Here is a 19,548-nt window from a genome sequence, read left to right on the forward strand (position 1 = left end):
AGGCTTGGATGACAAGGTTGAGGGTTGGAAGTTTGATTTCCCTCCATTTCCCTCCTTTTTGACGTGTTTTGTTTTATCAAATTGGTTTCTCAACTTTGTCATCATCAGGTTTACACCTCATCAACTAGGTATTTCTAAAATTGCCACCATAGTTTTACCTATCTTCTGAGCTTTCTAACCATTTTTTTTTTTTAAATTTAAACAAAATTAACATATTAATCTTGAATTTCATTTACCAGTGTCTCCATAGTTCTCAGAGCCATATGTGTACCATTTTTTTAATAACTTTTGATCTACTTATCCAAATTAAAAAATATATATATTATTGTAGTGCACTTTATTATTTACACTTGCAAAAAAAATTTTGCATTTTCAATTATTTTGGTGCAAGTTATGCTTCACACATGAAAAGGTGTCTGATTTTCACGATGTGCCCATTTCAAAAAATCATAAAAAAAAATACTCAAGAAAAAATTACCAAAAAAACACAACTTCTAGTGCTCACTCTTGGATATCTTTATACCAAAGGATTTATCAAAATATTAAATATAACAATAACTTTTTTGATGCGCATGTCAAACACTATGTTATGTTTTTCACAAAAAATTAGGGACTGTTTTTCGTGTGCAAAGGATTTGACCCCCTTAATCTTATCCAATTTTGAAAAAAATAGTATTTTGGAAACTAGATTTAGAGTACTACAATCTTTGTTCTTTGAGTATCTTCATATTTTGAGTGGATGTCTCTCAAATTTCTCCTCCAAGTTCAGGTTTAGCTGATTTTAGAAGAAGAAGAAAAAAGTGTCCACTTATACCCTTGTTTTTGCACACCATCTTGGTGCACTTACCCAAATACAATGAGGCATAAATTTCAAAATGTAAAAAATATTAGACAAAGCTAATACATCAATAGTTTAGGAAAAAAACATTGACGGATAAAAAAATGTTGCACAATAGAGTGCAAACATCAATTTTCTTACAAAACCGAAATGAGTGAAAATGAAAGAAAACCCAAAAAATCGATATAGAAAACCAACTTGTAAATGATCTAGTGAAAATATAACTTGAAATAGATTGATTAGTGAAGAAAACTATGCAAGATCTCAGTTAGAAAATAGGTGATCTTGCAAACACTAAGCAAGAAAAATGTATCTAAAGAACATTAAACCATAATTGAACCCTACAAAAGTTGAAGTTAGGATAAATATTCTCATTAAAAATGGCCTAATAAAGAATAACTTGCAATAAATCATGTTAGAATAGCCCAAGAATTAAAGAAGAGAAAATATTGAAATACTAGAAAAAAATGTTGAAGCTCATGTGCAAATGGCTTGACATAATGCAAAATATCAAACACAAAAATATCAAAATATCAAGCAAAAATGTTAAATTGTAAAGGTGTAAACATAAAATTGGAACTCGTGTCTACAAGTGCAAGAAAATTACACAAACACGCTAAAAGGGATTGAAAATGCATATGTTAGATTGGGACAAGGGTCCCACTAGGCATGGCAAAATGTGAACACCAAAATCTAGAGTAGAAATACAAAAAGTGCATGCAAAAAAGAAAAAAACATATTCTAAACTTGACATTACATCTTTGATAGAACAAAGAAGTCATCAACAACAACAAAAAATGCAATATTAAACACCAACATTATACGATCATTGATTGTTGGATAAGATCCTTGATGTGGATGATGAATTGATAAGTATTGAATGTAAGTTTTGTATGAGAGACTCCCAACTTGGCTATATGTACTTATGAGTTTTGAAACACCTCTACATATGGAAAATGTTTTTGAAGTTAATGTTTATATATATTTTTAGCCATGAATATGGATGGTTGTGATTAGATCTTAGATTCAATGGATAAGTTGAGTTTGCATGTGAGGAAGGAGGATAAGGATGAAAGTGGAATGATAGAATCAAATCAAGTGGATGAATTGAACTTGAATAGAGGGAAATAAGACACACATGTGGGTACTTGAGGGTATTGTAAATGCATGGTCAATATCAAACTAGAATGTAGGGTGTAGATGTAAATGATTGGTTTTAAATTTTAGTGACGTGATGGAGTCGATTTATTATTAAGTTTTAAAATGATATGAAGAATGTGCATTAGCTCAATTAACTAAATAAAAATTTATTTTATTAACTAGTAATTATCTATTAGAGTAAATTGACCTAATTAATTAAATAATTTTATTTAATCAATTGTTGAAAATATCATATAGATAAATAAAAGCGGTAAGAGATATGGAGATGTTATGTTAAAATGAGAAAGCAACTTTTAAGTGTCTACAATTTATAAAAGGGTTCATGTAGTGCAAATAAAATTCTAATATTTTTATCCCTCTTGAGAATTTGATGCCATTCCTCTTCTTGATCAATCCAATTACTTGGTGGTTTTCTTTAAAAAGGTTATCTAAAGAAATTAGGAACATTACAGTTTTTCAATATAAATTATACTTTTCTCCTCTACAATAATATATATTAACTAATAATAAACTCTAAATTATAAATACAACAAATATACACATATAGTCAAGTCCAAGGTAAAAGAACGGTTATAAAGAAATTTTGTTCATATCAATTAAGATTAGGATAGCCTAATAATTGATAGGTTTCAAATTTTAGGTCAACAAGATATAGATAAGGAAGATGAGGGTTGGAACCCTCCTATGGATATTTCAAACTTCCCACTTTGCTATCATTTAGTGGCTTGTTTTCTTATGTTTTATGATTTGGGTGTATGTCCTACTCACACTCTAGAAATGTGATTTAATATCCACCCACTTCTTTTTTTGTGAATTTGTGTAATATTATTTTTATATACCATAATTAGACACCTATTCAAAAAAAATTAGGTCAACCAATATTTAAAATAAGATAAATCAAACAATTTGAATGTGACATTTATAAAAGACCAAAAATAAATTATTTTTTTTATAATTAATACTTTCCTACTCTACAATAGCAAATTACTCTAAATTATAAAGATTAATAAAATCCATTTAGTTAATTAAAACAAGCAATTTAAAGCCTGAACCTAACTACTTCTCTCTTATAGTTAGATTTCCCAACTACTACTCTCTTATAGTAGAGTTAAGCTCATGTTTGATTGATTGTTACCTTGCATACCACTACTCACTTTAATTGCATACCTTGCATACCACTACACTATTGCTTGCACACTCCATACACTGTCATGCATGCACATCCATATGTCTTACACACACACACACACACACACACACACACACACACACACACACACACACACACACACACACACACACAACACACACACACACACACACACACACACACACACACACACACACACACACACACACACACACACACACACACACACACACTGATAAGCACATACATCAAGATAATATGTTGGCTAAACACAAAATGTTCATATAATAAACCATTTCTCAGATCAACACGTTACCAAAATAAAAATATGCCTTGATCAAAATAGGGTAACCAAGTTGGCCTTCACAAATCTTCTACATGCTTCCTTCACATGCTTCAATTATCAGAACACATGTCTCAATTACCAAAACAAAACAAGGGTCTACCAGACCCATAGATACAGACCCATAAGCACAAATTCCAAGCATAACAACTTCCATCTTCAATATATGCCACAAATTTCGGAGCATAGAATTCATAGAACATAATGCAATACAACCATTCAGATAGCAATTCAACTCACATAACTAATACTAGAACTCGATACAAACCCTGATAAGAAAAACACAAGATTCCGAAGAAGAGGATCTTTCAAAAAATACTCTTGTAAACCATACATGCCTTACTACTTCATATCATGCATACATACCTATCTTCCACTGTTGTCCAATATGCCACATCCGGTCCTAACCAGATCACTAAGTTTGACATGAATGACAACATTAACACAAATCTACAAAGGGTTGATGTAGTGCAAATAAGATTCTAATATTTGTATCCCTATTGATAATTTTATGTCATTCCTCTTCTTGATCGATGTAATTACTTGGTGGTTTTCTTTAAAAAGGTCATCTAAAGAAATTGGGAACATTGTTTTGAATTAAGGTACAAGGGCACTCTTGTCCATGGGACAAATTTACAAGCATGAGAATGGTTGCAAAGAGGATTTGTTCATATCGTTTGAAATTAGGATAGACTAATTGTGATAAGTTTCAAATTTTAGGTCAACTTGTACATAAAACAATATATATTGAATAATTGAACATTACATTTCTAACAAGACCAAAAATAAAAAATAAAACATTTGTTTATACAAATTTGACTTTTCTCCAAGTTCCAATAATATATTAACTAATAATAAGCCCTAAATTATGAATAAAAGTATATCTACACTTATAATCAAGTCTAACACATAAGAATGATTGTAAAGAAGATTTGTTCATATCATTAGGATAGCCTAGTAGTTGATAGGATTAGGTTTTAAATCTCAAGTCAACATATACATAAAACAATATATAGTGAATGATTAAATATTATGTTTAAAACAAATGTATAATATTTTCTTAATATATATTATGCTCCTCTTCTATGATAATATATAAGCTAATAATAAAGTCTAAATTATAAATAACAATAAATCTACACTTGCAATCAAGTCCAAGGCATAAGAATGACTATAAAGAATATTTGTTTGTATTATTTGAGATTATGATAGCCTAATAGTTGATAGGTTTCAAATTATAGGTAAACAATTTAATCTTACATTTATAGCAAACCAAAACTAAATATAAAATATTTTTTTTAATATAAATTATACTTTTCTCCTTTATAATAATATATATTAACTAATACTAAATTATAAATTATAAATACAACAAATATACACATATGGTCAAGTCCAAGGTATAAGAATAGTTATAAAGAAGATTTGTTCATATCAATTGAGATTAGGATAGCCTAATAATTGGGTTTCAAATTTTAGATCAGTAAGATAAAGATAAGGAAGATGAGGGTTGGAACCTTCCTGTGGATATTTCAAACTTGGACCACTTTTCTACCATTTAGTGGCTTGTTTTCTTATCTTTTATGATTTGGGTGTATGTCTTACTTGCATTCTAGAGATGTGATTTTATATCCACCCACTTCTTCTTTTATGTGAATGTGTGATATTATTTTAATATACCATAATGAGACACTTATTCATAAAAAAATTTAGGTCAACTAATATTTAAAAAAAGATAAATCAAACAATTTGAATGTGACATTTATAAAAGACTAAAAATAAATATATATATTTTTATAAATTATACTTTTCTACTCTATAATAACATATTAATCTAAATTATAAAGATTAATAAAATCAATTTAGTTTAACTAAAACAAGCAATTTAAATCCTTAACCTAACTACTTCTCTCTTATAGTTAGATTTCCCAACTACTACTCTCTTATAGAAAAGTTAAGCTCATGTTTGATTGTTACAACTACTCTCTTTTAGACCATTTTAAAAATTTACAGACCATGTAAGGTATAATTTTTATTTTTTTTAATGTAAGTTATACTTTTCTTTTCTTTTCTATAGTACTATATGAATTAATAATAAAATTTAAATTATAAATAACAACAAACCTACACTTATAGTCAAGTCCAATGTATAGGAATTATTATGAAAAATATTTGTTCATATCAATTGAATTTAGGATAGCTAATAATTGATAAGTTGATAAAGCTAATATCCACACTTCTTTTTTTTCAATATGTCTAATATTATTTTTTATAAATGATGATGCAACACCTATTCATAAAAAAACAGGTTAACTAATAGTAAACTAAGATAAATCATACTATTGAATGTGACATTTATAAAAAAAAAACTAAAAATAAATTATACTTTAATCCTCTAAAAGAACATATTTTTCTAAATTAAAAATAATACTAAATGAAATTTAGTTTTAACCTAAGTCACAAGGTTCAAATTCGAATTCGAATTCGACGGCCATGAAATTCAGATGAAATTCAAGAAGGGAAAAATTCGAAAAAAAAAATCGGATAAAATTTGCCTAACATAATTTTATTTATTTTTTAAATATATGTATATTTCTAATAAATTTGACTAGCTGATGAAGCAATACGAATTTATAACCGAATTTGAACGAATTTTTCATAAGAGTTTGGAATTCGATAAAAATCGAGCTTCATCCTTAAAAATCGCCGATTTCTGTAATAACTGCCACAAACTTAGAATTCCCAACAACTTCTCTCATAATTAGATTTCTCAACAACTCCTCTTAAGAGTGAAGTTAAGCTCATGTTTGATTGTTACAACTACTCTATCCTATCTTAAATGACTTACAATTTTTTAAAATTACCAAGCTTTAGAGTGCATGCACTTAATGCCTGCACATTGGTTTATGAGAGCCTTTATGGAAGCCTCGTACACTTGTAATAAAATATAGCTCCAGATAAAAATATGCTTTAGTCCATCATATCAGGCGGGTACACTTGCTTCCTTCCCAATTTGCGCATGGGCACAAGGGTTCCCCAACGACAAAGAAATGACATTTCAGTACAGAATTCTGTGGTTTTCACGAAATGATTAAGACAAAATGTAAAAGGTAGGACACACTAGAAGTTCACAACTGTACATTGTACTTATTATATTCAACTCTTTACATCATTTCTTTTTATGTATTACTGTCTCCCACAAGTTGCGCCTTTTATACAAAATCCTAAGAAAGTCCCAAGTCAAGCAAGCATGCCATTCAATTGCTTCATATTCAGTTTGTGTAAAAACAAAGCAAAGTCAGTCCTATACTTGTCTGAAATGAGTATTAATACCCATAAAAGAATCAGTCAAAGTGTACGTGCAAAGAGCGTGAAATCTGATTAATAGTATTATAAGGGATTCTCAAGTTCAGTGTCAGGGCTTGAGGATTCTCAGATTTGCAAGACAAAACAGCACAGACACCCATGGGTAAATCTCAAATATCTACCATATTTTGTTTCTTGCAGTTGTTTTCTGGATTAGATTGTGTTGGAGTTGTTTCAGAATGTGTTTCGAATCACACTAGGTGATCTAGGGGAAGAGCACTAGTAGCCGTCATAGCTAACTTCGCGCACCCGCAGATCTTAAATGATTAATTAGATTTTGATTTAGATTTTTAGTTGTCTTCGTATGCGACTTAACTGCTTATAGCTATTGATCTGGCTTCTGAGTAGTAACGATGCACCTGTGAAATCAGTAATGCGCACAAAGGTCAAAAAGTACACATTTCAAAGTGTCGCTTGATACGTAACTAAAGATGTTCCAGTAACCGTCCACTCAAAATCATCAGTACTTGTGAACAAATGTCCCAATAGTTTTGCACAAATGTTCCAATAGTGGTGCACAAATAGGCCAATTATGAACAAAAAATTACAAAAAATGATTGGCTATTGGTACAAAACAAATTTATTAATGGTGTTTTCACTATGACGACTATTGGGAGGTCAATATGGCAATAAGTGTGTGGGTATTGGAACTATGTAAGCTATTGGTACTCTTCCCCTATCATAGATAATAGAGCACTAAGGGACAAACAAACCCACATTCTGAAATTGGAATGCATATATCTACCATGTTTTGGTCTCTTGACACTCTCTTTTTGGCATCAGGACTTTGTAGTAATTTTGCTAAGTGCAAAGTCACACTCTGAAGTTTGAATGCATTTCCTGCACCACGAATGTACCAGCACCATAAGCTTGGTGGTACATTCAAATAGTGACTGGTTAATAGAATAAATTATAGTAACAGTCTTAATTAATGATATTATATGTTCAGAATCCATTATAGTAATTGATGCTATTTTATGTCTTCTATCTCTCTATTATTCGGATGATGGATCACAAAGTGTGATCCGAAACATTGATGCAAAAAAAATAACACACAATCTAATCCAGAAATGACATTGATTACAACAATTTTAACATCAAAACTAGACTAAAAATTTCAAACACAGAATTGAATTAACAAGGCTGAATATTACTCAACTTTTCTATATTATTTAGATCCATCTAGCTATTAAGTATCCAAATTGTTGACTAGTGCTCCTACTAGTATCATACTTAAGGTCATAACAGGTCATAGATAGCTTCACAATTCTTAGTCTTACTCATCCAGGGTATGTAGGGATTATTCATCTCTAGGTTATAATCCAAGGCTATACCATGTTTAGAAAGGTTAAGTTCTTTGTCATTTTTCTTTAGGTGTAAAGCATATTCTTAAAGATCAAATTTCCATTAGGTGTAAAGCATATTCTTAAAGATCAAATTTCCATAATCTATGAAATTTGATCAAATAATTGTTTCTGAATTAGATTGTGTGTAAATTTTTTTTGTATCAATGATTCTTATCACATCACACTCTATGATCCATCATCATATCTTGGTCACCAACTTTAGGTGTATTAGCACACACCCACTCTTAATAATTATAGCAAATTTAGGTTTATTAGCACATTCTCACTCGTGCTCACCAACTTTAGATTTATTAACAATTGTATTAGAACCGAAGGCCATATTTTTCTATAGGTGTGATGCATATTCTTAGAGACATCAAATTTCCACAATCCATGAAATTGGGTCAGATAATTGTTTTTAGATTAGATTGTATATTTTTTTGCATCAATTTTTTTAGATTACACTCCATGATCCATCATCATAGTCTTATTCACCAACCTTAGGTGTATTAGCATACACCCACTCTTACTAATTTTAACAAATTTAGGTGTATTAGCACATTCTCACTCATGCTCACCAACTTTTGATTTATTGACAACTGTATTAGAACCATATGCCACATTTTTATATAGGTATAAACTATAAAGCCTATTCTTAGAGACATCAAATTTCCACAATCCATGAAATTGGACCAGATAAATATTTCTGGATTAGATTGTATCTTTTCTTTGCATCAATGTTTTGGATCACACTCTGTGATCCATCATCATACTCTTGTTCACTAACCTTAGGTGTATTGGCACACACCCACTCTTATAATTTTTTGCAAATTTAGGTTTATTAGCACATTCTCACTCGTGCTCACCAACTTTAGATTTATTACCAATTGTATTAGAACCAGAAGTAAGTTGGGTGAACTTTCTGTGATCCATGAAGTAAATCCAAAAGCAACCATACACCGCACAGAGATAAGATTAGCTTACCCTATTAATTTGAACTTTGATGTAACTTTTACAGAACTATATGTTTTTAACTTTTCAATACTTTGTCCCCATAGTGAAAATGTCTTAGTGTCATAATATTTGTTTTTAATTTTCTAATATATTGTGGTACATAAACATAAGAGTCAAAATACCTGTTAATGGGTCTCAAAGGGTTATTCCTTGTAATCCATTGGCAAGGCCATCTCAATGGAGCCCTCTAGAGACAAGCTGGGTAAAAGTAAACTTTGATGGCGCGACACATGGAAACCTAGGACCTTCTAGTGTTGGATGTGTTGCCAAGGATAGTAATGGAAGGATTATCGCTTGGTGTATGCAACGACTAACCATGGGAACTAATAATGAAGTTGAGGTAAAGGCTGCCCTTTTGGCAATACAAATGGCTAAAAGGTTAGGTGTGGTAAGACTACATATAGAAGGAGACTCTCAAGTTATAATGCAATCAATTATCAAAGGCAAAGCTTGCAATTGGAAAATCGATAGAGAGATCAAATGTATCAAAAATCATCTTAACTCATTTCATAGCTTCAGGGTGTTGCATATTTTGCGTGAAGGAAACAAGGATGTTGATTTGTGGGCCAACCAAGCCTTTGAGCTATAGGTTGGTGAGCTCACACTTGATACCTACCCCCCTAATGGTAACACCCAAGTGTAATTTGAATTTGACGTTGGCCAGTGCACCGAGTGACATAGTCCAACACAGAGATGATCTGGATGCAAGCACGCAATACAAGCTTTTAATGCATGTAAGTACTTTGTCAGTTTACAAAGGGCATGAGAAAGAATGCAAATCTTTCCCATATCTCTCGGGTGAGCTAGTATTAATTATTGAGGAGGCACGATTGAGTAAGAAAACGACACCAACTTGTACCTCGCACGTGTGAGTTGAAGCAGTGTCAAATCCACATTGCATTGCCAATTTGAAAGGCCGACTACATTAAGTTTCCATATCCAAGTTGATGTTATCGGGAAAGGTGTTTGGCTTGAAATACAAGCTTAGGCTCTAAGAAGCGAAGCCGAGACATGTGAAGATAATAGTTCATTAGAACAACTCTGCTACTCAAACACCCTTGCTCACGCCCGAAATGGTGCCCAATTTCTCTTTGCGAGCTGTGAGACTGATGGTGGCGTTCTGGGGGCAGATTTCAGACGAGAGGTTGATGAACTTTCTCCGGTTCGAAGAGAACGATTTTATCACCTAAGTCAAGATCGTAATTGGGGAAGAATTTCTTCATGCACAATTCAAATACCACACCAATGCGAACATTGCATCTATGTTTGCAGCTTGGTGCTTTGAGCTCGATGACAAGGAGAGAGTGGAATGGATTGTCCGTGAGTGTTTGCAGGAAGAATGGTGTGATGGGTTGGATAGCTTCCTGAGGATGACGTGCGACAAATCAGGGTTCGTATATCCGAATGGGGTCAGACTTCACGTTAGCAAATTTCGACCTCCTCTATGCCCATACCTCTTATGGAGCACAAACTGTAATAAGGAGGTGCAACATGCCTCGACATAGATTGGAATGCATGAGGTTAAGGAATACTTGGCGGCATGGGGACAACAGGAGATCAGACGAGAGCTGGAGAAATGGGGACCAAATGAAATGAAGTCTTCAAGCTCAAGTGGTGCATCTTCATCCAAAAGGAAATGTGGACGTCTAAGAGGTTTGAAGAAGAAGAGGTAGCAATGAATCCTATGGATTGGCTTCCCACCAGAAGATAATGATGGTATTGATGAGCCTGAGGAACCGTTGGATGGAGGTGAGGATGCAAACGTAAATGGCAAGGAAATTGTAATCGCGGAGTAACACTAGTTTTGGTGTCTTTTTTTGTTTATTTCCTACTGTGATAAACTTTGTATAAACATAATGTATTGTGAACATATCAATAACTTGAAGGGGCTGGGGGTAGTCGTCATTTTGAGCTATATATCAATTGTGGGGGACTTGGTTATTACTTTTGTGTTGAACTATGTATGAATGGCATTACCAATGCTTTTTGATAGGCTAGAAATGTAAATTTGTTATTATCAATAAAAAATACTATTAACCGATCAAAAAAAAATTCAATTTATTCAAGTGGCTATTTTATGAACTTAAAGAGATTAGGATTAACCAAAGAGCCTTGGGAAGCAAAATGGATTATTTCCCTGCTGGTTCTTCTCATGGTAATCTGAATAATGAAAGGAATTGGATTAAGGCTGAGAAGAAGTCGGTCATGGACTATATCAAGAAAACAGGGGAAGGGGTTGATTAGTTGAAGAAAAGGCTGGAGGAACGCATCACCCACGTCAAGGAAGGCTACAACAAGATCCAAAAAACCCTCAAGACTATTATGGTTAGCAGTCACAAAATTGTCAAACAGTCTGCAATGATTATGAATACCATGGTGAATAGTCTAGAACAGCCGGATAAGGTGGTTGTTGTTATTGGTGATGATGCTGAGGCGCTCAAAGTGGTGAAGGACCTTGCAAAAGGACCCGAGGGAACATGAAAAAAAGGCGACTTTTCAGAATTTGGATCATAAAGCTATGAAGTTTGTTGCTGATACCATGAATACCCTAGAGGCTAAGGTCACTGAGACCCTCAGAAGCCTAATGTAATTGGGTTGTTTTGCTGGTTCTATCTGTGTCTGGGTTTGGTCTTTCTGCTGTCTTTTTGTGCCTGGTTGGGCTTTTGCTGTCTCTTTGGCTGCTGTTTTTTATGCCTATCCTTGCAGCCCGTTTTGTTTTGGATGTTTATTTCTGATTCTATACCTCTTAGAATCATTTTGTAAAGGGTTTCGGGGCCCCTTCAAAACTTGTTTTTGCCTTAATCCAAAACTGATTAAAAAAAAACATAAAGAGTCAAAATTAATTAAAAATTTACTTGCTTGTGGTACTAAAAGGTGAACTGATGGGTTACCAAAATAAACAGCCAATTTTCTGAAAGGGCTATAAATATGCAATATCAATGAGAGCACAATGATCTGTCAGATGGCAGAGTTTAGCATCATATCTTAGGACCTGCACCCTTAATATTTTTTCTAAGCTGACAAAATTAGTGCAGAAGTACTTCATTGTTATATTTAATTCTCATTTCAGAGTGCACTTCTATATTATGCTTGTATGTCTGTGCTAAATCATAATTAATAACTAAACAAAACTAAAAACTTCAATATAGACTTTGAAACATGGTGGGTTTCTTCAGGACATCTTGGCAGAATTAATAAAGTTCCCTAAAAGATTTGTTACCTTAAAAACATAAAGTTAAGGTTAGGAGATGGAATCAGATCAGTGCACTCAATATTTTAGAAATGATTGAATGAAAAAATGAAACTGTATGATTCCAAATTGGGGAACCAAAGTTCCTGTTGTTGTTCTAAAACAGTTGTGAGTGATCATATTGGTGAAAAGCATCTTTAGGACTTGTGCAGAATACAGGGTGGAGACCAACCAATGAATTTCAAGCTTGAAATACTGAATTAATTTGCATCAAAACTTCCCCAATGTTACAATCTATTAACACAACTTGGAACAAAGGACTAAGACATACTATTACTCCTTTCAATACTTGTACAATGCTTGGATTCATTCACAGAAAATTTAATATCCCTGCAGCTTAAGCTTATTGGAGCAGATTGTCTCAAACTTCTCTGTATTGGGTACCTCATCTCATCATCATCCATTGCTAGACCTTCATCTGCATTTATCTCCAAATCACTATTTGATTGTTCCTCTTGATCTCCACCAGATCTTGATTTTTCTGAAGTGACTTCCTGAGCAGTGTGTTTGGGCTTAGATTTTCTGATACCTCTCAGCCTTAGTTTTTGAAGTGATTTGATAACTCTCTGAGTTAGACCACCACCTCCACAGCCCTTGTTAGCCCAGTATGATTTCTTTGGATCAGACATATTCTTTAATTTCTTTGAGAACTCCTCAGGTGCAGGCATTGCAATGGTGGGGTCACTGGTAGGAATGCTTGAACCTTTTCTAAAACTGTGATTGAGCTTTTCCTTCATGTATTTGATTTCTTCTTCCAGGCTTCTGAGTCTGGAACTTGTTTCTTCAAGATCAGATTTTAGATGGGCTGCTTGGCGAAAGATTCCATCCCTTCTAAGGATGGATCCTAGAGATAAGTCTTTGTTCTCATAATTTCCCATGTCATTGTTACCATTGCTGTTGTTCATGATGCTCTTTGAATTCAAATATGAGTACCTCAAGCTTCTGCTTCTTAATGGCTGCTTGGGGTTGCAATTAGTTTGTAGTTGGTGCACGCATATAGCCTGAACTATCATTCGCAGTGGCATAAATTCATTTCGAACAGCATGGAAGCAAACTTCTTCTGATAGCCTTTGGCAGTTCAGCATTTTGCATATGTTAGTCCTGTCAGTCTCTGATATCTGTGAATGCATCTGCACAGCGGAATCAAACCCAGATAAATTACTCACTTTTTATCTTCTGTGAATAGATTAAGCAGAGCATGCTCTTCAGTAATATATATGTCATAACTTAGATATTGCAATGGAGGAACATAAATGCATTAGATTTTGTTTCTATTCCATCATCAAAAACAATATCTGTAGCCTATTAAAACCATTAGTTCATACACATAGAACCTTCTTTCAAGGACTACATGCAGATCATTCATATACATAAAATGTTAAAATTTGCAGGCATGTAAAAACTCTTCTTTTGTTGACCTATATATGTAAACAATGACTTCCGTCTATTCATATTTTTCTTGAAACAACATATTACTCTCAATAATTGTACTTGAAATAGTATTACCTTACATCACTAGGTATTCAAGTTCACTTGCCTTTGTAATCAGACACATTATTCTGTTGCTTTAGACATAAATATTTTATGATTTTCCCTTTCACTGCAATGGATTTACAAAGAGGCTTTTCCATATGATTTAACAAACTTTTAAGCAGTGTCATTATTTGGCTCATAAATGATGGATGTCCTAACCATTATAATTTGCCTTCTCAGAACATTAAATTGGATGATATGCACTGCAAGAGTTTTACTTTTAACATGCCTGTTTATTAAATAATTATAAATTTCCCCAAGTATTCTTATAATTAATATTACTAGTTTAAATGAATACCTACATTGACCATTATAAAATTATACAAGCAAGTACTTCAGCCTTTGATCTCTCACTTGCTAATTAGCTGTCTCATGATGGGTTTACCTTCATCTATAACAAGGAAATTTTCTTCAAGGAACATACTCCTCATCTTAGCTGTGTCTCATTGTGGGTTTACTTTCATCTATGATAATGGGCAGTGACCAAAATCTAGTTTTGAATGAGATTACCAGCTATATCTATATTTCTATGTTCAGAGTATACAAAAGAATTCTCTGGTCACAAGTGCACAAGCATACATACAGCATCATTTGATGTTGATTACAGTCACTAACTACACAAAGACCCTACAATTTAGACAATGAGATTACAGTGACAATGACTGCAACATTGTTTTATCATTATCTAGCTTCATCAAAGAACATAGCTAAAACTAGAATATCAACTTATTTAGAAAGTCTAGTAAACCTTACCTTGAGGTATAAGTCAATGGCTTTGTAGAGCTGATCATGGACAGGCCTGCTGGAGGATGGCACAGTTTCCACCAAATCCAAGAAAATGGCAGGCGAAACATTGGAATAGGTAGCAATTTCTGTGAGATACTCATCCCATACTTTGGCCACATTACATACAAATGGATTGCTGCTAGTGGAGCTGTGAGAACTGGCATTCCCTTCACTGAAAAGGGTGTAATCAGACTCTTCCCCCACATCAGTTTGCTGAGACATGAACAAGGAAACTATATGTTGCATGCTCTCTATCTCCAAAATACCTAAATCATCAATTTCATCATTATAATTCTTCAATGGCAATAAGAAATCTGCTGCCGTAGCCTGATCTAACTGGCTTGAAATTCTGTTTTCAAGCTTAAAGCTGCACCCTTTGTCTGCATTCCATGCAAGGGAACAGCGAAGGAGCCCAAACAGGAAAGTAACAGGTACAATATCTTTGTCCATAGGGAGCAGCTTAACCACACATTCCACCTCCACCTTCATCTCACAGCTTTTGTCCTTCATCACGTTTAAACCTTGAAAGTCCACCCTATCAAATATAGACCTGTCATGATAAAAGGATAGATTAGAATTTGGGAAAATAATTAAATAAATCTAGGAATAAATCAGCCCAGATCATCAAAGGACTATTAAGCTCTATTCAAATTTCATTTTAAGTATATTTCTTAGAGCTATAGATCCCCATTGGATATTAATATTTTTTTTATTTCTTTCATTTCAAAACAGCAAAGAGGAAATATTTATTGCTGCTGTTTCTGGATTGGATTGTGTTTGTATTTTTGCAAAAACATTTCAAATTTCCTTGAGCTCTCTATCATCCTGATGAAGGATCACAGAGTGTGATTTGACATTGATGCAAAGATATAAACATAATCAAATCCAGAAACAGAACAAGAAATACAATAGATTGTGGAAAACTGATATCATAAAGAGGAATTATGTTTTTGTGTCCCCCTTAAACCCCAAAGGAATTGTTTCCCGAACAGCTTCCTTACATCAACAAGAACACCCACCTATCAGTGTACAGAAACAGTGATCTGCAGATGAATTTCTCATTTATGCATTTCCTTCTGATTGACTCTATTATCTGCCTAAAATAGTCCAAAGGAAGGGTTATTAGGTCATTGATCAGATTCTCCATGTGGCCGCCACCAAATGTGAGCTCCATGGGTGCCAATGGAAATAATACAGGAGCTCGTTTTTCAATTGCAGTGCAGGTTAACTGTGATATTGCTTCTATACAAGTGCTGACTATCCCCCGGTACTGGGCTATGGGATGAAGCTCCTCACAGCATCGGAGGGCTTCAATGGCATGGTCCCAGTTTTTCAGTATTGTATCTTTGAAATACCGGTGGCTTCGTTTGCAAAGATTTCCTCTGGAGTAGTCCTCTGTCATTTCAAAAAAATCTGATGCACACCTGATTGCTGCAATGGTTGATGGTTCCATGGATATCATACAACCATAGCAGTGGGCTACAATGAGCTCAAAAGTTTCTGCTCCACCTGGACAGCAATTCAAATGTATTTCGTTGGCTTCCTTCAGCTTCCGATTGAAGTATCCACTCATGGATACCAAAGGTAACTGCATACAGGCACACAAAAGTTCAAATACATTCATAACTGATATCGAATATCAACAATATAAGGAGGCCGGGATCACTTTGCGTACCTTGTGAAGATGGTAACTGGAACCCATAATGTGAACTGCTATGTTGGTTGAGAACCCTGTAGCTTCAGACCTGTGCAGACCATACCAGATCAGAAGTCATGAGAGTTATAAACATTTACCTTCATAAAATAGACATGGAACTTGGAAGTAATAGCAAGTTGCAAATAAATTTTGCTATTCAGTCTTGTAGTGCAATTCCAATATAAGCTGTGGAATTTGGAAGTGAGTAGACGGGCTATGAAATTTGGAGATTTCTTCTCATTTTTCAGACAGTTTTGGAGCTGTTTTGTGTTCTTGGCTCAAACCCATCCTAACTTTGACAGTAAACTCCCACATGGACAAAGTGTTTGCCTACATCCCTATGAAGAAAGTTCTGTTTTGGATCTACTTTTGTTTGATAGTATATGGCTTTAGAGATGTAAGACATACAGTACATCACCCAGAACTCTTTGGACATAGAGACCAACTATGAGGGGGAAGTATATATATTACTGTAAAAGACTTTTGTCATTGGGGTAAGGCACTTTGTGAGCAGTTTACCTAGCGTTAAAAATGCCCAACATCAACGACATGGATGCATAATTTCGACTTAATGTGCACCTTCATATGGGTCAATGTTTTAAGGCTGAGAAATTTGCTCTTACAGACTGCAAACCAAATGCAACCTAGTGGACCTCATTAAACTCAGTGAACCAGAACCAAAGAGATCTGTAATCCTGTGACAAGAACATTTAAGACTGCTGTTCTCTACCCTGCATCATGAAATAACAATTGTTATATCTTACCCCATCACAGAGCAATTTTAGAAGTATGGTTTACTAATAACACAGTATATCATCCACAAAACCCATCCACTATAATGACCCTCAACAATGCAGTCTGTTGCGGTGATATAAAAATATCAATGTTCACTGGTGTCTTGAAAAACTAAAACACAAAAGAAGTAATAAGAAAAAGATGGTGATGAGATTTGTCCTGTGAAATGCATATATATCACTAAATTGGGCATTCCTAAAACATTTCAAAATCTAAGCAAGGGGGCGGAGGATTGCTGAAACTTGGTTTCAAAATAAGAATAAAAGTTGTTTAAGCTGTTTCTCTCTTCCTGAATGATGGATTGCTAAGTGCAATCTGAAACGCCCACTCAAAAACATACATAGTTTATCGAGAAAGACTTGCACATAAACAATGGACTGTGGAAACCTCATGCCTACTATAGATGTTTCTCCCTTTTTCTACATCTATGCACTAAGCTCTCTAAACTTGCAGTTTAGCCCATGTGATCTCTTCTACTGTAAATGCTTGCAAAATGCAGAAAAGCCTTCCCTCCATGCATTGAGGTAACTTGCGACTTACCACGAGCTAACAATACTTTCCAAAGAGCTTTCATCTGGATATGTTGCAGGAGCAACACTAGAACTGTACTCCCCATTCTCAAACACAATCCAGGAGCTGTCTGTTTGCATATAATCATCCAACCTGCCTGAGTTTCTCAATACATTTTCTTTCCCCACTGAGAACTCTTGAGCCCTCTCCATCTCCTCCTCCTCCTCCTCATCTTCATAAATGGTATCCACAACTCCAATCCTATTCAGACCTCCATTCCCAATCGCCATGATTGCCTACTAGAAAACCAGCTAATTCAACAGGAAACAAAACCCAAATCCTTAGAAGACAAAATGCAATCTTGGGTGTCCTTCACATTCTGAGAAATGGGCAACCCCTTAATAAGAACAATATTTCACGCTGTTTGAATGTACACTGTATGAGCGTGAAAAGGAAGCGGGCAGGAGAACTTTCTATTGCAGAGGTGGACAGAACTGTCTTGCTTTTGTTTTTATGCCCACCAATTCATTTATTTTCCTTCTTGGGATTTGTATAGATAAAGCTCTTGAATGCAGATGAGAAAAATGAAGGGACTTGAAGCTGAGAAGATCAGGAGGACTGTACCTGAATACTTAAATGATAAATCTTAAGTAGTGGACAAAACACAGAGGTACTAAATAGGATGCCCAGATGACAACTATTTTGTATTTAGTTTTTATCATATCAATGAAATAACAAATGCCCACAGTAACGTAAAATGATTGATGTTTGGTATTCCTCCCATGGTGGACCACCAACATTTATTAACAGACCTTGTGGAAGTTTGGACATTTTTAATATTATATTTAATTTGGGTTTCTCAATTATAAGCTTTCTGTCTGCAATCAATTAAAAAACTTGTTAACAATTGTTTAGTGCACCTAAATCTTCTAGGTGGTGGTGTTGTTAGGCTCCTGGTTCTGGTTGAACTGTTTGCATTTCAGTGAACCAATGATTGATTGCTACAACTGAATTTGATTATGGATTTCAATTCCAGTTTAGTCAAGGTAAAGATATGATTGTTTATTGGTATCCCTATGTTTAATGGGTCCCTTTCTCTCTTTTTTAAAGAAATTATGGAAAAGGATAAAAATTATGGATGGACCTATATAATAATATGTATTCAATCATTGTGTTTAATTTAGTTTATCTTATAATTAGGATGATTAATCTTTTTTAAATATATTTGACTTATAGAGTTAAAAGACAGCAGAAGTGAGTAATTTCTCTAAATTCATTATTCATAAAGGTTTATAAATTGGGAAAAATATGTTGGTTTTTTTTTTAATATTTATAGATTGTAAAAATTTGCAGTATTTAATTATTGAATTGTAATAAAATGAGTTTGTTGAAAATTTAATAATTTATTTATATAGTTGGTATGAATTTCTAACCGTTCATGTAGTAAAAATAAAATAGCTTTAGTGGTCCATAATGGAAAAGAGAAGAGTCAAGGATTAGATTGTAAATAAAGCCTAAAAAAAGAAGTGGGTGGGGGAGAGGAAGGAAGGAGCATCAAGTAAAGAAAAAATACAAGAATGAGAATATATATAGAGACATTAAATTGTATGCAAATGAACATAAAAATGAGTAAATGTTGAAAATGTCTTCAGGTATATTGAAGGTGGGGGCTAAGAGGGGTAGATATATATAGATAAAAATATAAGAACGGATATACAAAATGTATATTGTGTGGGTGGGTCGGGAAGGGGAGGACATAT

At 33.8% G+C, this 19,548-nt stretch overlaps 1 protein-coding gene across 1 annotated transcript; it reads right to left on the reverse strand.

The window, feature by feature from the left end:
- Positions 1 to 12,643: 12,643 nt before the first annotated feature.
- LOC131064010 (BTB/POZ domain-containing protein At5g48800) lies at positions 12,644 to 18,546 on the reverse strand. Its single transcript, XM_057998022.2, has 5 exons — positions 17,819 to 18,546; positions 16,463 to 16,532; positions 15,807 to 16,375; positions 14,755 to 15,337; positions 12,644 to 13,598 (listed from the first exon to the last, which is right to left on the reverse strand). Exons 1-5 carry the CDS (start codon positions 18,076 to 18,078, stop codon positions 12,729 to 12,731), a joined length of 2,352 nt encoding a protein of 783 aa, XP_057854005.2. The 5' UTR covers positions 18,079 to 18,546; the 3' UTR covers positions 12,644 to 12,728.
- Between the last annotated feature and the right edge of the window lie 1,002 nt (positions 18,547 to 19,548).

Source organism: Cryptomeria japonica, chromosome 11 (genome assembly GCF_030272615.1).
Source record: "Cryptomeria japonica chromosome 11, Sugi_1.0, whole genome shotgun sequence".
In the NCBI taxonomy this organism is placed as follows: Eukaryota; Viridiplantae; Streptophyta; class Pinopsida; order Cupressales; family Cupressaceae; genus Cryptomeria; species Cryptomeria japonica.

Bases quoted from the DNA above. Each gene is read 5' to 3' on its own strand.
- LOC131064010 (XM_057998022.2), bottom strand. From the start codon at position 18,078: ATGGCGATTGGGAATGGAGGTCTGAATAGGATTGGAGTTGTGGATACC. The intron at 16,533-17,818 runs GTAAGTCGCAAG...TGGTCTGCACAG, and splicing joins GAAAGTATTGTTAGCTCGTG to GTCTGAAGCTACAGGGTTCT. The intron at 16,376-16,462 runs GTACGCAAAGTG...GCCTGTATGCAG, and splicing joins CCAGTTACCATCTTCACAAG to TTACCTTTGGTATCCATGAG.